The sequence below is a fragment of the Myxine glutinosa genome, chromosome 12 (assembly GCF_964187855.1).
Source record: "Myxine glutinosa chromosome 12, kmMyxGlut1.1, whole genome shotgun sequence".
NCBI lineage: Eukaryota > Metazoa > Chordata > Myxini > Myxiniformes > Myxinidae > Myxine > Myxine glutinosa.
In genome coordinates this window covers 33,158,314-33,185,134 of record NC_136272.1, presented here as the reverse complement: position 1 = coordinate 33,185,134, position 26,821 = coordinate 33,158,314, and the positions used below count along the sequence as shown (strand labels likewise).

General features: G+C 39.9%; 2 protein-coding genes across 11 annotated transcripts in view; both read right to left on the bottom strand.

Moving 5' to 3' along the window:
• Positions 1 to 26,821, bottom strand: part of STARD3 (StAR related lipid transfer domain containing 3) — a 196,824-nt gene that overhangs the window by 87,958 nt on the left and 82,045 nt on the right. The window lies entirely within an intron of this gene.
• The window catches only part of LOC137437986 (uncharacterized), a 52,071-nt gene continuing 47,083 nt past the window's right edge, over positions 21,834 to 26,821 (bottom strand). For 7 of the 10 annotated variants that reach the window (XM_068132804.2, XM_068132802.2, XM_078766701.1 and 4 more), the window contains one exon: positions 21,834 to 22,342. In XM_068132804.2, coding sequence (XP_067988905.2) covers positions 22,209 to 22,342 — 134 coding nt within the window. In that variant the 3' untranslated portion in view covers positions 21,834 to 22,208. The remainder of the gene's footprint in view (positions 22,343 to 26,821) is intronic. The other 3 variants (XM_078766694.1, XM_078766695.1, XM_078766699.1) reach the window with 1 other exon arrangement.

The following is a 26,821-nucleotide window of genomic DNA, read 5'->3' as shown; positions in this document are numbered from 1 at the left end:
CATTCTGGGAGTGGCTATAAACAAATATCCACCATTTTATTAACTCGCATAGCTTTGAGTCCTGTTTTGTAGGCCCGTGGTGTCTTGCTCTCCCCCAGTTTTATTTCAAATCAAATTCGATAAATCATTTCATTTTTCACAGTCGCTAACATAGTTTTAGACTCGGTTGAAAAAAAACGGGAAGAAAATCCGATGAAAGTTGCCGTTTATAGAACGAAATGAATTCTCAAAGGCCTGTAACTTCAAGGCCATTGAGTCTCTCTCACGCCTTTATCTCCAATCTAACTCACCATATGATTTCATTTTTATCGATGGTTTTACTTTTAGACTCGGTGTCAGCAATAATTGAGAACAATCCACACACGCGGGAAAATGCAGAGATATATTTTTTAAAATCGCGTCATGGTGTATCATACACCGCCCAACATGACACCGCCGGCAATGTGTCGATATATATTAAAAATTCGCTTTTGCTTTTCCGTTATGATATATTACTATTTCGTTTGATGATAGTCGTCACAAAAACGTCAACAATGATGCCGACATATATTTCTTCGTTTTTATTTCATTCAACATATTAGCCGGAAGTAAAATATGTTTCAGGAAATTACCGAGAGATATTTCTTCGTTTTTTTTTATTAGTTATGTGCGCATACACTTTAAATAGGTTTATTTGAAATCTTTAATTTTCCACAAACATTCCACACACGCGGGAAAATGCAGAGATATATTTTTTAAAATCGCGTCATGGTGTATCATACACCGCCCAACATGACACCGACGGCAATGTGTCGATATCTATTTTAAATTCGATATATCATTTCATTTTTCACAGTCGCTAACATAGTTTTAGACTCGGTTGAAAAAAAACGAGAAGAAAATCCGATGAAAGTTGCCGTTTATAGAACGAAATGCCACCGACGGCAACGTGTCGATACATATTAAAAATTCGATATATCATTTCATTTTTCACAGTCGCTAACATAGTTTTCGACTCGGTTGAAAAAAAACGGGAAGGAAATCCAATGAAAGTTGCCGTTTATAGAACGAAATGAATTCTCAAACGCCTGTAACTTCAACTTCAAGGCCATTGAGTCTCTCTCACGCCTTTATCTCCAATCTAACTCACCATATGATTTCATTTTTATCGATGGTTTTGGACTCGGTGTCAGCAATAATTGAGAACATTCCACACACGCGGGAAAATGCAGAGATATATTTTTAAAAATCGCGTCATGGTGTATCATACACCGCCCAACATGACACCGACGGCAACGTGTCGATATATATTAAAAATTCGCTTTTGCTTTTCCGTTAAGATATATTACTTTTTCGTTTGATGACAGTAGTCACAAAAACGTCAACAATGATGCCGACATATATTTCTTCGTTTTTATTTAATTCAACATTATTAGCCGGAAGTAAAATATGTTTCAGGAAATTACCGAGAGATATTTCTTCGTTTTTTAAAATTAGTTATGTGCGAATACACTTTAAATAGGTTTATTTGAAATCTTTAATTTTCCACAATATAATTTACTTGCCATTTATCATTTGATGATTACGAGACAAATTCCTCTTGAGGATCGTGACAATTCATGCGCTGCGTGGAAACTTCTATTTCCAAAATGAATGAGACGATCGATGAAGAACGCAGACTTGAACAGGATGCAGCAAGAAAACGAATGAGACGGGCGAACGAGTCCATCGACGAACGTCAATGCAAACTTGCGGGGTCACCCGTGGGAATCCCACGGGCATGGATGTGTGTGACATTTCGACATATTGAGTTAGATGCTGCACATTCATTTTTACAAAATGGTTACTGGCAAGTCATCAGATCCAGAAATGGTGTAAAAACCACCGTTTAGAGGCCATTTTTCCCCGCAAAGCGGGGGTTGGCCTTTTCGGGGACCGTGGTAGTTGTTGTTTTTTTGTCCCCTTTTTGAAGCAATGTTTTACGGCCGGATGCCCTTCCTGACGCCAACCCTTTTTGCCGCCTTCAACGACAAACAGGGAATTACCAGTGAACTGGTACTCAATTAGCCGACCTCGGAAGGATGACAGGCTGAGTCAACCCCCCTGGCATTAATTCGGCGATCGACCGAGATTCGAACCCAGGATCCTAAGCCGGCACCCTAGCCGCTAGCCCAACACCAGAAATGGTGTCATGAACACAATTTATTTACGCACAAGCACAAAAGCAAGACGGGCCGATTTCCGATTCCGACGGGCCGACGGGCGAGACGGGCCGATTTCCGATTCCGACGGGCCGATTTGGAGCAAGAAAAAGAACGAGACGGGAGAAAAAGGAGAGAAACGAGACGGGGAAAGCCGATTGGAGAGGCGAGTGAGGCGCGATTGGAGAGGAGTGTGAGGCGCGATTGGAGAGGAGTGTGAGGCACGATTGGAGAGGAGTGTGAGGCGTGATTGGAGAGGAGTGTGAGGCACGATTGGAGAGGAGTGATTGGAGGGGAGTGTGAGGCACGATTGGAGAGGAGTGTGAGGCACGATTGGAGAGGAGTGTGAGGCGCGATTGGAGAGGAGTGTGAGGCGCGATTGGAGAGGAGTGTGAGGCGCGATTGGAGAGGCGTGTGAAGGATTGCAGAGGAGAGGAGTGTGAGGGATTGGAGAGGTGAGGGATTGGAAAGGAGAGGGATGTGAGGGTTTGGAGAGGAGAGGAGTGCTAGGTGGAGAGAGGAGAGTGTCAGGTGGAGACAGGAGAGTGTCAGGTGGAGACAGGAGAGTGTCAGGTGGAGAGGAGTGAGGGGTCACATATTATGTGAAATAACTAAATTCACACCATTTCTGGATCTGATGACTTGCCAGTAACCATTTTGTAAAAATGAATGTGCAGCATATAACTCAATATGTCGAAATGTCACACACATCCATGCCCGTGGGATTCCCACGGGTGACCCCGCTAGTAATAAATATTGTATATTCAGAATTTTTTTTCTATCTAGTGCTTCAACCTTATCTCTACCATGTTTTTCATAGTATAGGTTTAATAATGTTTTAAAATCGATAATTAGCACTTGTTCTAAATGAGAAATATCATCCAATTTCTTCTTGGTTAATGTTACATATATTAGATTAACAATATTACCATTATGTTTAGTATATTTTAATTCCTTTAGAAACATGGTGACATGAGTTTTCGTGATATTGGAATATTTTATAAACTCGTCTTCGTGGTCGATCAAAAGTCTAAATGCTTTCAACTTTTCATTCATTTTTTTTTTTTTTTTTTTTTGTATACTGAATCGAGGCTCGTGAAAGAGCGAACATTTATTTCACAAACAAATCAAACAGACAAACAAAATATATAAAAAGAGGGAGCAGAAGACAAGATGGGGAGAGAAGGGGAAGCACACAACCACAACATTTGAGAGCAGGGAGATGTGTGGGAGGGAGAGGGCTTGGGGGGAGGAGTCGTGGGAAGGGGGTGGGGGGGGGGGGGCGAGCAGTATAAAACACAAGGACACCAAGGACTTCCAGGACAGAAGTTGGTATTTTGAAAAAGTGGATTTGGGGTGAAATTAGCGGGAGTAGAAAAGATCAAGGTTTTGGATGGGGGAAGATAAGAGATGGTGGTGAACAGCTGTTTTAAAGACCTGGAGGGTGGAGTGGGATTGAATACAGTGAGGGAGTTTGTTCCAGAGGCGGGAGAAAAGAGGAATGAAGGAGTGAAGGTGAGCAGAGTGTCTTGATTTTGGCAGTTTAACCATAAGAGAGTTGCAGGCAGATCTTGTGCGACCTGCAGGAATATTTGGGGGACAGAGCCCAGAGAGAGCTGGGGGGTGCAAGGCCAGAAAGGAGTCGGTAGAAGACGGAAAGACCACCAACCTGCCTGCGGTGAGTGAGTGAAAGGCCCTTGGAGTTAGCTTCATCGCGGGAGATTCCAATGATTCTGAACGCTTTGGTTTCAACAGCGTGAAGACGAGCTAGGTGTGAGGCAGGAGCACCAGCCCAGAGGGGAGAGCAATATTCCATTGAGCTGCGGATGAAAGCCTTGTATGTGGTGAGTGGCTCAGGTGTGCCAAGGAAGGACTTCGCACGACGGAGGATGCCCAGTCGGCGACTGGCTTTGGAGGCCAGATTTGAAATGTGGTTTTACCAGGAAAGATCATGGCAGATAGTGAGACCCAAAAGCTTGAGTGACAGAACTTCTTGGAGAGGATTATCTAGAAAGTGGATGGGAGGGTTGTCCAGTCGGTCTTTTCGGAGAGACATCGTAAGAGTGTGAGATTTGTCAGGATTGAAAGACATGTTCCACTTGTTTGCCCAGTCTGTGATTTTGTCCAGGTCTGCAAAGAGTGAGGAGGCTGCAGACTGCCGATCTGAGAGATGAGGAATGGAGCGACAGAGAGTAGAGTCATCAGCAAAGAGATAGAGAGGATTTTCAAGAGAGTCAGAGAGATCATTGATGAAGACCAGAAAAAGCACAGGGCCCAGAACACTGCCTTGGGGAACTCCAGCCTGAACAGGAAGAGGAGATGAGAGAAACCCATTCAGGGCCACACGTTGACTATGACTAGAGAGGAAGTCCGCCAGCCATGCATGGAGATTTCCATGGATACCAAAGGAGGAGAGTTTGGTGAGCAGAGCGGGGTGCCAGACCATATTGAAGGCACGTGATATGTCAAGGGAGACAGCTCTAATTTCCTCTTTGGCATTGAGAACCTCCATCCATTGTTGAGAAAGCAGAAGCAGCATGTCCAGAGTAGAGTGACCAGGTCTGAAACCAAATTGATGATCAGAGATCAAGCCATTGGAGAAGAGGAAAGATTTCATATCCGAAGCAATGATGGATTCCATGACTTTGCTGATAATTGGGAGAAGGCTGATTGGTCTGTTGTTGTTAGGATCTATTTTTGCACCTTTTTTGTGCAAAGCGGTGATGTTGGCTGATTTCCAAGCAGATGGCAGATGACCTTGATCAAAAGAGAGGGTGAAGAGAACAGAGAGAGGGAGTGAAAAAGCGGAAGCACAGGATTTTAGGACCCGTGGGCTGATGCCGTCAGGTCCAGTTGCAGAATCAGAGTCGAGGGTTGACAGAAACTTTTCCACCTTGTCAGGAGGAAAGGACACAGAGTCCAGGAGCAGCTGGGTACGGTTGGGTACGGTGGGTACAGAAACCTTTTCTGGTATTTTACAATATTGTTTACCTTGATATTGAGTACCGGTAATACATTTTTGAAAATGAGAAACTCTATTGTAAATATATTTCCCTATTATATTTACTCTCTTATAATCATTATAAGTCATGTTAGTGGTAAAACTTAATTGTTGGTTATTACATCACAAACACGTTTTAATATTTGTGTTAGTTATTTCAAAATCAGATAAGTTTTGATTTTTACAAAATGTACAAGTAATATTAGCGATAGGTTTAATTTCATATAAAATGGGTATACTGTATTCCATAATTTTAACCTTATTATTTCTCTAACAATATTTAAAAACTCATTTATAATTATATACGGAGGAGGTGAACAAGAAAGCTCTTGAGGCTTATGATGATAAAAGGTTTATTTTAAACAATGGAATTGATTGTTGCTCTAATGGGAACATGTACAAAATTAAAAAATAAATTAATCTAATAATAAAAATGAGTTATTGTATCAACATATCATATGATATAAATAAAGCGAAAATAGTTTATGAAAAGGGGGAATGTGTCATATGCGGGACTAAAAAGTGTCCATTCATCTCATCTAAAAGTGGAGGTGACATACAAAAATTTATATCAGGTAGTAGGTTTACAACAATGGGGATTCCAGGGGAACTACATTAACCGGGGTATTCCTTCTGTGGTCCAGGAACAAACTTAAATAAAAGATTAGATGAGGATGGCAACCCCAAACCTTGGTCTAAACCTAAAAACAGGGTTGATGAGGTGTGTATGAAGCATGACATTGATTTTGGTAATGCCACTGCATTATATGAAAAACATGAAGCTGATAGAGAAATGCAGTATAATTTGTCTCTGATCCGAAATCCAACGTTGAGAGAGAAAGTTGATAGGTTTATTGTGAAGAAGATGATAGGCGCTAAATTGAGATTAGGGCTTGGAATTACCCTTCAAAAAAACTACTAAACTCCAAGGATGATATTAAACCGGAGGAAGGGGCCATTTTAGCTAATGAGTTACACAAACCTATAATCACAAAGTTTAAATGAAGGAAGGTTTATTCCAGAGGTGTAGATTACATCTGGTCTGCTGATTTAATTGAACTAAATAATGATAAGGGGTACAAGTATACCTTAACCATTATTGATTTGAGGAGTAGATTTGCCTGGGTTGTTCCCCTGAAAAAGAAGAGAGGTAATACTCTGATGTTAGCCTTCCAACAGATATTTAATAAAAGTAAAAGGAAACCAAAGAAGCTATGGCCCGACGAGGGGACGGAGTTCTACAACAGCATTTTTATGAACTTTCTTAAAGTGCATGAGATTTAACATTAAACAGTACATTTAATGAAGGAAAAGCAGTTGTCATTGAGCGTTTTAATCGTACTTTGAAAGAGAGGCTGTATAAAAAATTCACACAAGTCGGTTCTCAACAATGGGTATCGGTAATTCAAGATATTGTTAACAATTACAATAATGCGGTACATTCGTCTACTAAAGAAAAACCATCAGAAACAGTTACAAAATTAGGATATGAAAAGAAGGTTAATTTGAGAAAAACAAAGTTCAAAGTTGGCGATGTTGTAAGAATATACAGATGGAAAAGTCATTTTGAGAAGGGTTATACAAAGAGATGGACTAATGAACTTTTTAAAATCATTGAGATAACAGATACAGTACCTTGGACTTATAAGTTATATGATTTACATGGAGAAGAAATCTTCGGGGCATTTTATTCACAGGAATTACAAAAGACAAAACTTGGAGAATAAATTATTTAAAAATTGATCTTTAGAACAAAGAAACATTGCGTTATTAAAATAAGTAATGCTTTTTTACGCTCGATCAAAACATTCAAACAAGTTTAAAGCCCTGTTTGAATTGTTATATAATAACATGAATACCGTTTGTTTCACGATAACTACCAAAGGTTTACATCTTGAAACGTATACGACACAAAACATACTGATCAAAGTTATATTACCCCGCGATTGTTTCGAGGAATATTATTACAACCATACGGATATGCTTCACATTGGACTTGGGTTACACATCATAACAGTTTTTCAAATGTATCAAAAGTAAAGCAGAGCTCGTTTTTAAAATGGAAACACCCCTTGAATTTATCGTTGATGTAAAGTCGTTGGTTGATAATAATTATAGCATGTGGCTTGGGATTAATATACAATCTGTTCAAAATATAATTCCCCTAAATATTCAAACGTATCAAACAGTTCCAACCCCCATTTCACCATCAAGTTTTAATTCACTTTGTCAATCATTTAAAACGCAAACCATCGAAATAAAATGTGGTAATAATACTCTTTCTTTTATTTTTGAGATGCCACATATGGTAAAAAAGATTGTTTCTTTCACTAATTCAGAAACAGAAATAGAGGAGGATGAGGAGGGGATAACTAATAAATCAGATTATCACGGTTATTTTAAATCAGAACAATTTAAGTGTATTGGGAAACTTGGTTCTATTTCAAGTAATCATATTGCAATTCATACAGAAATGAATGAGAATAATATCCCCAAACCATTATTTTTATGTTGTAATAGCGTTATCGGCACAGTAAAAATGTTTATTGGCTCAATTGAAGATAAATAATAATTTTTTATATTAAAATGGCAAGAAAACTACTTCAGGAAAATTATAATTTTTGTATTCAAGGATACTTGCAAGAAAAGGGAGCAACATTTTAAATTCCTTATGAATTGGAACATAAACAGGGAAAGTTTGTAATTAAGGATTAGCCATATACAAATATTGTAAAACCTACAACTAGAGACCTGCTTAAAATATTAAATAAAAATGAACTTCTCAATGTTATGAAATATAAAAGTCTTTTAGAATATGTCAACAAATCTTAATGGTACCCTATTGTGAGAAAAATAATTATAAATACAAGAATAGCTCAAAATCCAGATGAATATACAGATTTGGCATTTAATATGGAATATTTTTTTTGTGGGAGTGAACTTACTTTTCAAGATGACTTAGAACCAAAAGTTCATTGGAATTATGTTGAAATTATTCTAGATTTTGTTCATGTGACCTTTTAAAGAAACAAAAACCACATTTGACATTTCGAAGCAAATAAATTGATCCTTGAAAGTGATGTAAACTGATATCGAACTCAATTCACAGACAGTACTGTGTTAAACTTCTGTACGTTTTCCAGAAGTATCTCTTTATTTTGCACATTAGCCAAAAAAAAATTCAACAAAAACAAAAGCTAAATTATGACTAGGATTATGGACAGTAAAATTACAGTTCAGTACTTCGTGTAACCCCCACGAGCATTCAGGAGAGCACGTACACGTCGAGGCATGCTGTTCACGAGATTTGCCAAGGTTTGGACAGGAATCGCTTGCCATGCAGTGACAATAGCCTGCTGCAATTCACGCACAGAGGCAGGCTGCTGGTCCAAGTTGTCGATTTGATGCGTTAATTCTGCCCACAAGTTCTCTATCGGATTCATATCCGGGGACATGGCAGGCCACTCCATATGCTCTACACCACGGCCAGCAAGAAAGTGTTGGATCATGCGAGCACGATGAGGCCGTGCATTGTCATCTTGGAAGACAAAGTTTCCTCGAAAGGCTGCACGAGCAAATGGAAGCAATGTTTCTTCCAGAATGACCCTGTACTTGAACTGGTTCAGGTTTCCATTCAAAACAACCAGGTCAGTTTTGCCCCCTGCATGAAAAGCAGCCCAAACGGTCACCCCACCACCTCCAGCTTGGACTCTTGGCACTATACCATCTTCGTTGTGGGCTTCATGCACTTGTCTGCGCACTCGGACGTGGCCATCTTGACGATAGACCAGAAATCTAGACTCGTCACTGAAGGTCACGTGAGTCCAGTGTCCTGGCTGCCATTGATGGTGCTCTCTCGCCCACTGCAATCGGCGCTGGCTGTGTTGTCTGGTCAGGCGTGGCTTTCTCAGGGGACGCCTGGCACGATAGCCTGCTTGAACCAGTCGTTGGTTGACTAGCCTTCTGGATACAGGCACATTTGTCAGTTGCTGCCACTCAGCCCTAAGCTGATTAGCTGACTTTGTACGGCCATTGCAGACTAACCGGTGCAGCTGGCGATCATCTCTCCTTGTGGTTCTGTGTGGACGTCCTGGCCTCGGTATTGGAGTAGGGACACCCCTCTGAGCATTTCGTTTCGGGATCATTGACACCTGACCTTGATTGGTGCCATACTGCCGAGCAATAGCACGCTGTTTCATGCCGGAATTTCGTAAAGCCACCACTCCATGACAAACAGCATTGTCAAGTTGACGGACCATCTCCAGAGGAAGCGGCAATAACTTTTGTAGACGTGCAGCAGTTGTTTTCCACTAATACAGAACGCAACAACCCTTATATACCCGATTGAGAAGCCAATCGTCAAATGTACCTGTCCTTACATTTTGTCACGCCACCTGTGATATAATCCTGTTATTGACTTCTTGCTGCGAAAGACAATCAGTGACATGGTTCTTTCAACAAAGACATCACCGAAGGGTAAAATAAACTCACCAGATTGATATACTGAGTTCAGAAATTAAACCCAAGTCAAGAAGAAAAAAAATTCCATATTAAATGCCAAGTCTGTATGTATAATGTGCTCTGGGGAGATGCTCTAAGGGTAAAAAGGGAGGAGGAAAAGAGGGAGAAGGAGGAAAAGGAGAAGAAGGAGATGGAAGAGAGGCAGAAGGAGGAGAATTAGAAAAAGGACAGGGAGGAATGGAAGACGATGAAGGAGGACTTGGAGAAAATGAAGGAGGACTTGGAGAAGATAAAGGAAGAAACAAGAGTTGCAGGGGTAACAGAGGAAGAGGAGGAAGTAGAGGCAACAAAGGAAGGGGTAGCAAAAGTATGGGCTGAGGCAGTTAAAGCAAGAGCAGAAGCAGAGGCAGCAAAGGAAAAATGGGAAGCAATACGAGCAAAGTTGGAAGCAAGGAGAGTAAGGGAAATAAGGGGAGCAAAAGCAAGGGAATAGGAGAAGAGGAAAGCAGAAGCAAAGGATGAGGAGTGAATACATAGAATTGGTAAAAACTAATTTGAAATTATTTAATTTCAAATTAAATAACCATTTATGTTTTTGAAATATACATGAGATTAATACTATGGCAGGTAATACCATTCCATCTTCCCACCACCAAATCTGTTTGTATTCCCTGACTTTGTATAGTTATATGATTGTCTTGACTCTTTGTCATACGAACCATCGCTATGCTACCATATAAGTTTTTACTTCCTAACTCATGTATTAGTTGATTACTAAGTGTGTTTCCACATACCGCATTATGGTCACCAACGGGTAATATTCTTCTTTACGGGACCAAATAAAATCTTGTAGGTCTTCCAAGTTTATTGAAAAGAACCAATTATACCCTAAATCAGGCATATCATACCCCCATTTATCAATTACCATATTAACAATATCCCCCTCTTTATAAAGATTGATTGTAAGTGGCACGTTAAATTTAATGCGAAAAGGGGTATGATCTGGAGAGCCGGGCGTTGTGACTGTAATTTCTACATTTCATAATTTTGTCATAACGTGTTGTTTTCTTTTGGGATATATATATTGTAATACATCACCTAATCTCACCAAGTCGTTGTTACCCGTGGGACTCGGATAAATTGATTAATTTATAACTATTTTTCATATTGAGATTTTTAGTTAGATCATATTTCTGTCGTTCGACCCGGGTCTTTGTATAATAATTTGATAAATCAACGGCCGTCTCTTGAGATCCCCTAAAGATAGAACCGTCTTTTCCAACGTAGGTCATTTTAAATAAGAGTAAAAATAATATCAGAAAAACTTTCATTATTGTTGAGGTGAAATAATACGTATAAACATAATTGGCCACAACATTTAGAATTTACTTCTTGGACTTGAAACGTTTGACAAACACTCTCCCCCTTCGGTAGGAAGTTAATTACTTCAAGAGGTGGTGGAAGTCCATCGCTATCGAAATAATATTTACCCCCGCCATTATAAATACAAGTCCAATGTGACCCATTCCCGCTATTATCTTCTAAATTAATTATAATATTCTTTGTATTTTTGGGCAACTTTGGTAATTCATCCCTCATACAAATACTTACGTTATCAAGGTTTAGCTGTTTACAATATTTACCGAGTTCTATATTTGACGTTGTATTCTTTCCAAAATGTTTAAACCACTCCTCCATTTTATTTTCGAAAATAAATTTTCTTTTTATTTAGGACTTCGCGTAGCTGATCTACAGTTGATTGTTAAAGAACTTCACGTAGGTGAATTCTGATGGATATAATTTCACCATTGAAAGGAACCATCTGGTGATCCTGATCGGTTATCTTAAAATTTACTTTAGAAATGGTTTTTCCTGACACGGGCAAATAGGTGAGATTCTTTGGCTCCATATTGAATTTATAACCTATTGGAGTTGAATAAGCGCTGAATGAAAATATTGTATTTGTTTTTGCTCCATAGTCATAAGCACCATCAACCAAATCACAGTGAATTAATATTGAATTTATACCTGAGGATATGTCAACGACGTTATCACTGACAAACGTATTATTATCCTCAAGCTTTTTTGCGGAGAAACCTAACATCTCGCAGAATGAATTAGTAATCGTGAAATCTATTTTATAATTATTTTCAAGTCTAATAGTTGATTTTGATGTATGTTTTTGAGTATCTATTTCGATATTTTTTGGTTCATCACCTTGTTCGCTCATAACACGTGAAATTTCTGAACATAGTACAGGTATCTCGTAAGCTCCGGGGGGGTACTTCTAATTTTTATATCCAGCTCCCGGATCATAACTAAACTTGTTATTCTTTTCTGTGATGTTAAACAAGGTATTATAGGCTTCCATAGACAATATTGCCGCTTCATATTCTTTTGTGGGATCAAGTTGTACCGGGTATTGGAATGGAGTCGTGTGATCGCTCGTTGTAAAATCAAATCTAAGAGTTGTGTTTCTCATTTTATTGTATGTGAGATGAAAGATCTTTGTATTGACATTTATTAATTATTTTCCTATTCATCAACTGATCTAAAATGGCTGATAATTCATTAAAACAATTGTTGTTTCCTGCCTCCTTACTACCTAACAGCAGTAATAGCCTATTAACTAATTGTGGTGAGTCGCTCGGAAGAAAAATAACACCGGAGTCTGAACTCAATCCAGGTTTATCTAAAGCATTAAGAATATCTTTTTCCTTCTCGTTTTTCTTACCTTTACCCCTAATATACCCCTCGTAATCAATCGCGTTTAACAACTCAATATATACCATATCTTCCTCTCTTTCCATATCAAGTGGCGCATCAAAATATTTTGAATCACCGAGTCTGGCGTTTCTATGTCCGGTGTGTGTGAGAAGAAACATGAATCTGGGGGTTAATTTAACATTTGGGTATCACTCAAAAACATTAACTCATCATTAAATACCAATACCGTCTCGTTAACAAGATGAAACGCTGCTGACTCTTCTTCTTCTGATGGAATGAGACCCGTTTTGGTTAATGTACCCCTTTTATATTCATTGTTTTTAGTGGCTTTCGCAACATAATTAGAAAGTTTATTTGTTTTCTCAAGGCCTCGGGATGATTGTGTTGTTTCTATATTTGTAAGTTCTTGATTCGCTAGTTCCTCCAACTCTCGCAACTCCTGTTGTTGTTTGGAAGTATGTATATGTTATCGTGGGAACTTGACCTGATAGGTCAATCAAATCAGGCACTTCCTGTTTTTGGGTTGGGGAATATTCTGTCGCAGGAAGTTGAATCGAAACCCCATTTTGTACGGAAGATTTTAAAAGAGGTTTAAAAAACTCCTCTTGTTTTCTTTCAAATACGTCTTCACCTAATAGCTTTTGTCTCCGTTTCTTCCTTATTCCCTCCCGTTGTTTCACAATTTTTGAAAGTAATTGTTGATGTTCCTTAAATTTTCTTGCTCGTTCTTCAGCATTCATTTTATTTATGTAAATAAATTATTAGTTATTATATCATCTTCTTTAACAACGATATATTTATATTTTTCAGTCGTACGTTTCATATGGTCCTCAAAATCCTTTTTACGACTAGTGTAGGAGCATTTGGAATCCCGTGGGCATTTAATGGTTAAAGCAAACCACCTATCTAATTATCTTTATTAGACCCCAACCAACCACAAAATACTTGGTGGCCATCTCAAATATGTGTAGAACACCATTTTATGACGTCATCAAGATGGCCGCCATGAAAACGATGCTTGAAATCAGATTTTCAGCCATAACTTTGAAACTACTCAACTAAATTTAATGATGTTGGGCTCAAAATGCTCAGAATGATGCTGCAGAGATATCTATACTGTTTGCACATAATATTCTACCAACAAAAAATAAAATTTGTGTCAAAAATGAGTATATTTTGTATTTTTGTATGTATTAAAATATAGTACTATACTGGAAAGATAACATGAAATGATTTTGTTTTTATAACTGAAATTTATTGACAAAATATATTTTAAATGCAACTACATAAGAACAGCTCTTGGCGCAAATACTATACAAGAAAATATAGTCGGTAATGTGTACCCAGTATTCCCTATTGGAGGTGGGAGAAAGGGGTTCATAAACGTCGGGAGATGGAGCTGGACGTCCCACTCCCTCCATGCATTATACTAATATATTTGTCCAATCAATTGAGACATATACATAGAGATGTATGAACATTTAATAAACGGATTTACTCTAAAACATTGCATTTCCCAAGTCAAGCCTAGCCTTCAGTCTAGACTGATAAGCATAACAGAATGTGGGGGGTGAACTAATAACTCAGAAACATGTTAGATCAGTTCATCCTCCGTGTCTTCATCATCCTCACTGGCTGTATCCACTTCCATATTTTCACAATCATCAACACAATTACAAAGTTCAGTGCATTTTAGTCGTGCATTTCTGCACTTGCAATGCCTTGTAGCACCACACTTCGTAGTAGCACAGCCACACTTTATCAAGTGAATTACTGACTCAGGTGCTGGGAGTTGTGTAGATGTTATTTCCACCCAGTGCCCATTGACCATATCCCAACCATAATCCCAAGGTGATGGAATGTTGACATGGACATTTTTGTCATTGTTCCAGATCATTGCTTGGTAATGTGCTCTCAAGATTGAATGTTTCAGTGCATCCTTTCTTGGTGGAAGTTTTTCAGACTGGGCTTGTTTCTTCTTGAATAACCACCACCTCAAGTCTTTTACCTCATCTATCTGTGTTTGAGGAAGAAACAACTGGCATACATACTGCTCCAGTGCCTTCATAGTGTCCTCTGTTGGTTTGAGAGTCTTGCCTAAATTGCTAAAGGCTGAAATGGTTTCTTCACTGGAGTTCTGAAATACCTTCCAGCATGTTAGCTTTCCCTTGCCTGCAAAGCCACCAGTAATGTCCGCTCCTGTAAAGGAGTGGAATCCAGGAAGGGCAGCAACTCTGTTACTGCCAAGAGCATCACATATTGGTCCTGGAGGAATTGATCTGTGCTTGTCTTTAGCTCCTGTTATGAATGACGAATCTTTACATAATTCTGGGTAACGTAATTCTGGTTTACATAATTCTGAGCAAGGATAAGAACATCAGTGTCCGGTGAATTAATGTCTATCCTAGTAGCTCCACGAGCTGTTGCATCAAGGACGTGCAGCAGTAACTTTGTGTCAGCCTCTTCCTGTTCACTTGCCAGGTAGCTCATGTCCTTGTGTGTTGCTTCACATTTGTCTCCGCAGGCCACAACAAGCTTCATTCCATTTTTGGTGCCTTGCTGAAGAGATTTTTGTGCCAGGTAGTTTGAGAGCTCCATGTTTGTGTTTGTATGAGAGAATAGTTTCTTTAGGGGCGCTTGTGCAATGTTTGTATTGTCCATTATGTGGTAAGCAACTGGTTGAGTGCCATCTTGCCTTCTTTCTCGCTCAGCTGTTTTCAATGACTGGGAGACATCATATCTGTCAAATACCAGATGCGCTTCATCATATTTCTGTTGGTTGAACTCGTTAAAGACAAGTGTTGTGAAGTAAAGTCCGAGATCTGAACACAGCTTTATCCTTTCTGGCTTCGGCATCGATTGAACTTCTGCCATGGCATCTATAAGGGCAACCTTCATTTCTGTGATTGGGTGCTCAGCTACTTCAGCATTTACCTCTGGTAAGGCTTTGGGGGCATCTTCAACGATTTTCATAAGGTTGCTCTTCGCTGAACAGTGCGGCATTGTGCCATCTGCAGCAAACAGAGCCCTTGGCAGGACTAAAAATTCATGTTTCCCAATTTCGCATGCTAGTTGACTTTGACACAACTAGCATGCGGGCAAAGAGTGATCGGTCTTCCTGAAGTTCAACTATTTTCTGTCCTGCTTTGACTGCTACTTTTTCCCCAGCGTGTTTCCATGTTTGTAGCTTTCTCTTCTTCATCGAATCCCAGAGATTTACTTCACCAGTTGTGATTCTCTTTGACACAAATTCATCAAACAGATCCTGGCCAATTTCATTCCTGTTGCAGAGGTCATTCTTGATATTCTCTGGCAAGACTGCTTTTGTAGCAAAGTTAAATAGATCATCACAGTCTTCAGTGAATGGATTTGTAAAACCCTCAGAGTTTGGACAAGATTCTGGATATTTGTCTCTTGTCGCTTCAGTACAGCCTCTGAAAGCTCATGATGCGATGATGATGTCTGGGAAGACAATCCTGCCATCTGCTGGGCATTTTTTGAGAGTCTGGCTAGTTCTGGAGAAATGAGAAAAAACTTTGCACGAGCACAAGGATTTAAGGTAATTCCTACTCGTCCTCCCGCCACTTTCATTGACCGGTTGATTTGTTCCAGAGCATGATCTGCTCCAATTGCACAGAAAGGCACATTGGCATTTTTGTTCACAACCCAGTTTCCTTGCATGAATTCCTCATATATCTCTGGATTTGAATCCTTTGTGCGTTCCATGTCTGCTAGATATAAGGGCATCATTCGTGCATAGTTTAGTTTGTCATGTGCGAAGTATTTGACAAATGCTTTGAGGGCTGTCAGGTGCAATTCCCAGTCTCCTGTTCGAACAGCTCTGATAATCACTGCCATCTCCATTACCATCTGCATGTACTGCTGCATCACTTTGTATGGTGGATAACAGGCGTTGTCCTCATCAAATTGAGCTAGTTGTTCAATGAGGTTCAGAGATTCAATGGTAGCCATCATTTCATCATGGGCAAAACCAATTTGTTGCCGATCTCCACCTGCACATGCTTTATCGAGTTGTTCTCCTTTTAATATAATCTGATCATACAGATCACTGTGTGATTCGAAGAAACTGTCTCCATAGAGCATGAATAGTGCTTGCAGAGTGACCATGTGTGCTTCTACACCTCTCTTCACATGTTTACCTTCGAGGATTTGGTTGACAGTCACTGGCCCATACAATAAATAAATACAATAATAATAATACTTTAAAGTATTTAAAAATATATATTTTTATACTGTGTATGTTTACAGAATTATTTATGGGATGTTTCTTGACTTTTTGATTGTCTAGGAACATGGAAAACATCTACATTGTTGGTCACAAAAAGCACCTGAAACAACAACAAAAACAAATTAAAATATGTATTTTTCCTACATTTTTTATATTTGTAATATGTTTAGGTAGTGTGATGTACAGAAAACAGTATAAACAGTTCAGTAGCTTCATTCTGAACATTTTGAGCCCAACATCTTTAAATTTGATTGAGTAGTTTCAAAATTATGATTTTAAGCATCGTTTTATGGTGGCCATCTTGATGACGTCATAAAATGGTGTGCTACACGTTTTTGAGATGGCCACCAAGTATTTTTTAGTTGTTTGGGGTCCAATAAAGATAATAATAAGATAGGTGGTTTGCTTTAACCATTAAATGCCCACGGGACCTTTTTTACGACCATATACCCCCCATATACTACCATATACCCCCCATGCTGTTGCATCAAGGACTATACGTCCTTGATGCAACAGCTCGTGGAGCTACTAGGATATACCAGATAATCCTTGCCCCCCCAGCTCTCTCTGGGCTCTGTCCCGCAAATATTCCTACAGGTCGCACAAGATCTGCCTGCAACCCTCTTATGGTTAAACTGCCAAAATCAAGACTCTCTGCTCACCTTCACTCTTTCATTCCTCTTTTCTCCCGCCTCTGGAACAAACTCCCTCACTCTCTTCAATCCCACTCCACCCTCCAGGTCTTTAAAACAGCTGTTCACCACCATCTCTTATCTTCCCCCATCCAAAACCTTGATCTTTTCTACCCCTGCTAATTTCACCCCAATCCCCTTTTTGAAATACCAACTTCTGTCCTGGAAGTCCTTGGTGTCCTTGTGCTTTATACTTCTCCCTCCCCCCCCCCCCTTCCCATGCCTCCTCCCCCCAGGCCCTCCCCCTTCCACACATCTCCCTGCTCTCGGATGTTGTGTTTGTGTGCTTCCCCTTTTCTCCCCATCTTGTCTTCCGCTCCCTCTTTTTGTGTATTTTGTTTGTCTGGTCGATTTGTTTGTGAAGTAAATGTTAGCTCTTTCACGAGCCTCGATTCAGTATACAACAACAACAAAAAAAATAAAAAAAAATACAACCTGACTATCAACCAACCGTCTAATTGTGTTAAATATATCTTGAAATATTTTGAAAATGGGTTCGGCCATTTTATATACCCTGACCAAAAAAATTGGGAAAATCATGAAATGTGACAAATCAGAAATTTTGAAAATCAATTTTTTTATTTTTATAAAATTGTGAAATCTGAAAATTTGGAAAATTGGGAAAATCGAAAAAATGTGAAAATTGGAAAATAAATAATTAATTGGTCACTTCCGGTTTGTGGTGGGTCACTTCCTGTTTTTGAGTTGAGTCAGTTTCGGTTTGGGGATAGGGGGGATGTGGGGAATGTGGTGAGGGTGGGGAGGGTGGCCTGGTCTGGAACCTATCGTATACATCTACTCGCGCGGAGCACGCCGAGTCACACTAGTTGCAAATAATTAATCTGACGTAATCCATAAGTTTGTGTGTATAATCCTCTGTGTTTTGTTGAGTTTTGTGCACCCGTCATGATTGTATAGTATATAGGCTTATTAAAAGCTGATATATTTAATTCTTTGATTTTTGTTCTGTGTTCTTGCTCTGCCACGAGCCTTCATGGTGTATAAAACAAATCCAGTACTCTTTTTGTTTGCATATTTGTCCTGCTTCGTGTTGTTTATTAATATAGTGCCACAAGTGCGTGAAGGTTGCCATGCATGCAGCGACTGTTGTTGATACAGGTCCCAGCGGAGTGTTTCTATGCATGTCCGCACATTACGACATCATCTTGTTTCACTGGCAACGTAGTTCTCCCAAAAACGTCTGTTTGCGGTATTGAACTCCAAACACCATTCATGTTTGATTCAAATCAGGACGTTTGATTGAACTGGAAGTGAATCAAAGTGTCTTGTACCTTCATCCAATTGTCTACCATTGGAAAGGTAATCATCAATTTACTTGGTTGAAAAAAAACTGTTGGCATGGTTACGTATTCTATTTGAACATGCGTGAAGATGAGTGGGGAGGAGGGTAGATAGGGGAGGGTGAGGGATATGGGGGAGGGAGAGGAGTGTGGGAGAGACAGGGAAGTGGGGGTGGGAGTGGGGGAGGAAAGAGAGAGGGGAAGGGGATCCTATACTAGATTTTCCCATCACTTGGGACGGGTACTCTTCCTTGTATGTATGTATGTATGTATGTATGTATGTATGTATATGCATATATATACATATGTATATGTATGTGTGTATATATATATCGAGTTGTATATATATATCGAGTTTTTTTTTAATAAACAGGAATTAAATTCCTGCGTAGGGCTATTGTAAAAAAAATTCCGACTCAACCCAGGACTCGAACCAGGGACCTCCGTCACTTTTGCGGTGACAGCCCACTGCGCTATTGAGCCAACAGAATCTCCTCAGAAATTTTCCACACTTAACACCGAGCTTTATAAAGGCCGATGTCTAACGTGCCTGCTAGGCAGACCCCGGATGTGAGCGTAAGTATATGTATGCGTATGTACGTGTATGCAAGTATATGTAGAAGTGCATTGGAGATTAACTCATCCACAATTTTTTAATAAACAGGAATTAAATTCCTGCGTGGGGCTAGTGTGAAAAATTCTGACTCAACCCGGGACTCGAACCAGGGACTCGAACCAGGGACTCGAACCAGGGATCTCCATCACTTACGCCGTGACAGCCCACGAACCAGGGATCTCCATCACTTACGCTGTGACAGCCCACTGCGCTATTGAGCCAACGAAATCTCCTCAGAAATTTTGCACACAACACTGCGAGCTTTTTAATGGCCGATGTCTTACGTGCCTGCTAGGCAGACCACGGATGTGAGCGTAATTATATGTATGCAAGTATATGTAGAAGTGCATTGGAGATGAACTCATCTACAATTTTTCTAATAAACAGGAGGGAAGAGATAAAGAGGAGGGAAGGGGATCCTATACTGGATTTTCCCATCACTTGGGATGGGTACTCTTCCTCGTATGTACAGTCACATGAAAAAGTAAGTACACCCCATGTAAAGTTTTGACTTTTTCAACATATTTCAACATACAGCTATTTGATCTTCATTTCAACAATATTGATAGATAAAGGTGATATAATATAACAAATATCATGAAACATTTACATTTTGTAGTCCATTGTATAATTTAAATAAACATAAATGCAAATTTCGCATGTGGAAAAAGTAAGTACACCCTTGGCTCTAATAGGTGGTATTGCCCCCTTTGGCAGAAACAACCTCAAGTAGGCGTTTCTTATAACTATCTGCCAGTCTCTGACATCGACTGGGAGAAATTTTTGCCCACTCCTCCATGCAGAATTCTTTCAGCTGTGCGATGTTTGAGGGGTTTCTTGCATGCACAGCTCGTTTCAAATCCCCCCACAGCATCTCGATGGGATGTAGATCCAGGCTTTGACTTGGCCATTCCAGAACCCTCCATTTCTTTCTTTTCAGCCATTCCTTGGTGGATTTACTGGTATGTTTAGGGTCATTGTCATGTTGCAAGGTCTACCTTCGGTTCAGCTTCAACTTTCCGACAGATGGCCTCACATTATCCTCAAGCACCCTCTGGTACAATGAAGAATTCATAATGGATTCTATGATGGTGAGCTGCCCAGGCCCTGATGCAGCAAAGCTGCCCCAAACCATAATATTTCCACCACCATGCTTTACAGTTGGTATCAGGTTCTTGTGGTCAAATGCTGTCTTTGGTTTTCGCCAAACATGTCTTCTGGTACTGTGCCCAAATAGCTCTACCTTTGACTCACCTGTCCAGAGCACATTGTTCCTGAAGTGCTGGTCTTTGCCTAGGTGTTTATTGGCAAACTTTAGTCTTGCCCTGATGTTCTTTCTGGACAGCAAAGTTTTCCTCCTGGCACACCTCCCATGTAGATCAAATTTGTGCAGCCTCTTTCTAATGGTAGACTCATGCACTTTGACATCAACAGCGGCAAGAGCTACCTGTAGGTCCCGTGATGACATTCTGGGGTCCTTAGAGACTTCTTTCAGCATCTTGCGGTCTGCTCTCGGGCTGAACATGCTGGGACGGCCTGGCCTGACCAAGTTGGCAGTTGTTTGGAATCTTCTCCATTTGTAGATGATCTTCCGGACAGTCGAATGATTGATTTCAAATTGTTTGGAGATCTTTTTAAATCCCCTCCCAGACTCGTAGGCATCTATAACCTTCTTTCTGAAGGCCTCAGAGAGCTCTTTTGATCTAGGCATGGTGACGCCGCACACTTCAACAACAAAGAGCAAACCAAACAATGTCTGAGGTTTAAATAAGACAGGTTCCTCCAAGATCCTCTCTAATGATGTTCTAATCATTTGCACCTGAGCAGGTGCACCTGATTCTAATTTTAGGTATTTGAAGTAGTGATAAATGTAGGGGTGTACTTACTTTTTCCACATGTGAAATTTGCATTTATGTTTATTTAAATTATACAATGGACTACAAAATGTAAATGTTTCATGATATTTGTTATATTATATCACCTTTATCTATCAATATTGTTGAAATGAAGATCAAATAGCTGTATGTTGAAATATGTTGAAAAAGTCAAAAACTTACTACTTACTTTTTCACGTGACTGTATATATTCTATTGTTCTTAACATAACATAGGCTCGGTCTGGCCAATTGTATCACCAGGACAATTTCTACGATGACTATGACTACTTCTTTAATGGACGCATGTGTCCCCTTCTTGGGAGGTAGGCCGAGGAACGTTTTTCAACTAGGTCTCACAAACCAGATAGCCAGATCTGTAGTTTGACTGGAAGTGATTTGGGCAGGAATTTGTAATTTGTTCAGGGTGCCGGCAATAACTCACCTACTCATTATCATATAAACCAAGGAATCTTTAACATTCACCACCTAATGATAGCTAAGGGTACACCCGGTTTAACATCCATTCAGAGGGACGACATACTCTGATGCAGTGCCTTGTCTGTGAAACACCAATTGGGCAGTTTATAGTCAGGTCGAGAATCAAACTCAGACCAGACCGCTCCAGGCCTGCTACTTCTGCAAGTCGGCACCAACCGGTTGGACTAACTGATTGGTTAAGTTAACAGTAAATGATTGGTTAAGTCAACTCCCAAAAGAGATTACACAGCCAGTCAGTGAAAGTCAGCAAGTTTAAAACCCACTAATTTATTATCCTCATTTCTCACTCCATAAAACATACATCGAACAAAGTGTAAAACCTCCTCCAATAAGTGCTCAAGCATGTACTATAATCATGGAAGAAAATTTGGGATTACAAAGAAACACCAATGAATAATGCAAGTCAGACAGAGTAGGACGAATCAAAGTGCAAATACAAAATAGCAATGTGCACAGAAAGGGTCTTCGGTGAACAAGCGGTAGCAAATTAAGAAGACTAAGAAGGGAAGGAGGAAGAAGAAGAAGGAAGGAACTGATTTGTTTGCAGGGCTGTTTTTGCTTCATGGCCTTTAACCGATAACCTGTAGTCACTGCATTCATTTTCTGTTTAGCTTTTCAGTTGCTGGCTCTGGGCTTGTGCTCTGCTCTCCAGGTGGTGGCTGCGGACGGGCATGGAAAGTTGTGGTTGTGGCTGTGATTGGGTCTTGGGCTGCAGAGGGAGGCAGAAAAGACAGAAGCAAACTACAGGGGCTTTACATATGCTGGTTTCTTTCATTCTCTTTCTCCCCGTACTTGTTTCCATTTTGTTAAAAAGTGATTTATTCTCCAACTCCGTTCCTATCTATGTTCAATTGCATCGTCATAAAAAACACGAAACATATGTGACGTCATAACACAGAAATTACTATTGTCTGTGAAACAGGTCATAAAATTTGGGTCATAAAAAACACGAAACATATGTGACGTCATAACACAGAAATTACTGGAAATGACATAAGGGTATAAAATGAAGTTAAAATTATTTCATCAGAACCTCATCTACCACTTATGAGGTTTTGAAAGATACCTTAGTATTTCAATTGAGATTTTTTTTATCTATGTCTCCGCCGACGAAGTCGGGTTGTCCTTCCTTACGGCTGTCCGTCCATCCATCTGTCCGTCCGTGATAGGTTTTCGTCCGTCCTCCGTCCACGATAACATGAGAATGGCTGAAGGGATCCAAGTCAAACTTGGTACAGGTATGTATATTGATCAAAAGATGAAGTGCTTACATTTTTGGGTCACGAGGTCAAAGGTCATGTCAGGTAAAACCCCTTTTTAATGCGATAACTTGTGAACCAGTAATGGAATTTTGACCAAACTTGGTTTCAGCATATATTATGATGCAAAGATGAACCGATTCGAGTTTGGCATCAAAAGGTCAAAGGTCAAAGGTCAGAGGTCATATCAAGTAAAAATATGATATTTGAGAACAGCTGAAGGGATATAAATCAAACCATGATGTAATGATGTGGGCAGAGGCATATCGGTTGATGTTGCAACGTGAAAGCTCTTACACGAGCCTCGATGTTGTATACAGAAAAGAAAAAAAAGAGTGCCGTTTCAGTTCCATTTTAAATGACATTGGAGATCACAGTTCACACTCGCACTTCCTTCCATCCATCCCTCTTCCTCTTCAGCTTAAGTAACCAACTCAAAACCAGAGGGATCGAATGATAACCCAGGATGTATTATTTTACCATGTCTGTGAGCACATTCACTTTCATCCTCATCTCACTCGTCCATGAACCTTAATTTTGTATTTTGTTTTTAAAGCTCCTGATAATCCAATTTTCAAACAACCATTGCACACAAGAGGGCGAAATTCAACAACACACGGCTCTTTTGAAGATCTCAAAAGGCTAACCTCATTTAAAGGTATCAAATCATTAGAGCGAGGGAATATTTTTCACAAAATTCAGATGACACCTGGCTGACCACCGCCCAAAAGGAACGGCATCCTTATTGATGCGAAGCGTCAGGATGAATGTTTATAGTTGTGTCCGGAATCGAACCCACACTAGACAACTCAAAGGTCTCTTTGAGCTATTCCATCAGCCATTCCCCAATAATGGAAATGCCCAAGGCTTGCTGATTTTAAGATTCTGAACTCGTGTCAAATCTCGTGAAAAAAAACCTGTCTTCACTAATATACGCATGCACACAGTGTTGGATTTGAAGAGCTAATTGAGCTCACTCCGTGGTCTTCCTTAAACTTGGCAGGTGGCATCATCCCCTAGGCCGCTAATTACCGGTGTCGAAAGGGCAAAAACAACACTGGAAAGGTTGAAGAGAGAAGGGTGGAAGAGGAATTGGTGAAAAAAGGGTGTGTGGGGGTGTTTTAGGGGGGTTGGGGGGGAGGGATTTGGGCAACTTGCTCATTATAAGTGGTAACTTAATGAAGGTGTATACTATTTGATGAAGGGAAAAAAACCATCAACTTGATTATAATAACCACTCGGCTAATGTACTGATGAAAATTAATTTGGGACAAGTACTGTCCTTGATTTGTATAATGGCTGTACTGCATGAGTGGAAAAAACATTTTCCATTCCACTTTATATGTAACATTTCTTTTGGCCTCCGACTCTTTTGGAAATTTTGAATCTGACTCCCACCCCCTTTGCCTTCTATACCCACGATGTACACACCATCTTGCACCCTGACCCTCTTTTGAATATGTATGACAATTGATGACCTCTTACCACATTCCAGACAAGCAACAGCTGCGTCCTTCTTAGGGGATGTACAGACAAGAAGCTAGTCAGAAATACAGAACACGTGTTGCTAAAGTTAGTCTCACAACCTTACTCTGACACTCTAAAGATTTGTTCATGGTCCCTTCGTCTTCAGTGACCAACCTCAGGAAGAAGTTCAGTTCAGTTCTTTGAGCTCACAAGCATCACCTTGTTATGTCTTAATGTTATGTCTTGTCTTAATCAACGCGAGCTGATGACTCGCGCTTACTGGGAATTCCTCGTTCGTGGGACACTGTCTCAAGCCCCAGTCCCCATCACGGATGGGGCTCAGCGGTTTACCCGAGCCTGACGGCAAAGGGCAAGGTACACGCCGGCCCGTCCAGTGCATGTAGCGCGCATGCGGCCCCGACATCGAAGGGCATTAAACGTTCATCAAACATTAAACGTTCATTAAACATTAAACGTTCATTAAAGGATTACGAAACGAAAAACATTACGAAATTACATTCACACCGTCACGTCAAACACTACCGTGAACACATACATCGTCACAACATCGTCACAATGAGAACATCGTCACAATGAACGTTATGTGATCGCGAATGTTATGTGGGAGTCCAAACCTGAGAATGCTGGAGACCAAAGCTGAAATTGGGAAAACTAAATAGCCTATTTTACTCCTGGAGATCCCAGGATTACCCACCCAAAATATCTTTGCGATCGGTTCAGCAGTTTTTACGGTACCTTCGAACAGACAGACAGACGGACATTTGGTGAATTATAGTAAGATCATCACAATGAGAACATCGTCACAATGAACGTTATGTGAACGCGAATGTTATGTGGGAGTCCAAACCTGAGAATTCTGGAGACCAAAGCTGAAATTGGGGAAACTAAATAGCCTATTTTACTCCCAGGGGTCCCAGGATTACCCACCCAAAATATCTTTGCGATCAGTTCACCAGTTTTTACGGTACCTTCGAACAGACAGACGGACATTTGGTGAATTATAGTAAGATAATCTCGAAAGATTTTAATTTTTATTACCAGCATGTGCTATTTGACACAAAGTAAATACATTTTTCCTGTGTTATTGTAATAAAATGCATAATTTGGGGAGCATGATTAATGTATTTTAACTTTTTAAATTAATTTATTTTGTTTTGTTTTGTTGATTTTCCGAATTTCTGTAATAATCTCGAAAGATTTTAATTTTTATTACCAGCATGTGCTATTTGAAACAAAGTAAATACATTTTTCCTGTATTATTGTAATAAAATGCATAATTTGGGGAGCATGATTAATGTATTTGTACTTTTTTAATTTATTTATTTTGTTTTGTTTTGTTGATTTTCCGAATTTCTGTAATAATCTCGAAAGATTTTAATTTTTATGACCAGCATGTGCTATTTGACACAAAGTAAATACATTTTTCCTGTATTATTGTAATAAAATGCATAATTTGGGGAGCATGATTAATGTATTTGTACTTTTTAAATTTATTTATTTTGTTTTGTTTTGTTGATTTTCCGAATTTCTGTAATAATCTCGAAAGATTTTAATTTTTATTAACAGCATGTGCTATTTAATACAAAATAGATATATTTATCCTGTATTATTGAAATAAGACGCATAATTTGAAACACTTTGATTAATTGATTGAATATTTAATTTTTGTAATGCTATATATTAAACCATTTTTAAGTCCTCCTCGTCTCGACTTGTGCCCCGCCCCCTGTATCTCGTTTTTCTTCCGCCTCTGCTCCTTCTTTCTCAAATCCACGTTCTCGCTTGGAGACTTTTCCCAGATTGTTTTTCATGGTTTTCATGGTTCTGTTTGGATATTGTTGGAATATGTTTAAACCGCAGCCGTGATGCTGACGCCGCACTCCCCCCCCCCCCCAACCCCAGAATTTCCATGTTTTAAACGTTTCCCAGTGTGTACCCTGGTCAGAATAGGTACACCGTATCCCTGCGTGTCGTAAGAGACGAATAAGAGGGTTGGCGTCAGGAAGGGCATCCGTCCATGAAAACATTGCCTCAAAAAGAGAACCATGACAATTACAAGTACATATGGGCAGGGTGCAGCCCGAAGTGGAGATCGGTTTCTGAGGTTTGGGACATGGAATGTAGGGACAATGACAAGGAGATCAGGAGAAGTGGTGGAAGTATTGGTCAGAAGAAGAGTGGACATATGTTGTGTACAGGAGACGAGATGGAAGGGAAGTGGTGTGAGAATGGTGAAGGGTAGGCAGGGAAAGAAATACAGGTTTGTGTGGCAAGGGTGCCTGGAGGGCGTGAATGGTGTTGGTGTCCTGTTTTCTGAGGAGTTTGTAGACAGTGTGGTGAGTGTGACTAGAGTGAGTGATAGGTTGATGATGGTGAAAATGATGATTGGAAAGCTCTTGGTGAACGTCATCTCGGGATATGCTCCGCAGGTTGGTCGAAGCGATGAAGAGAAGGACAAGTTCTGGTGTGCGAT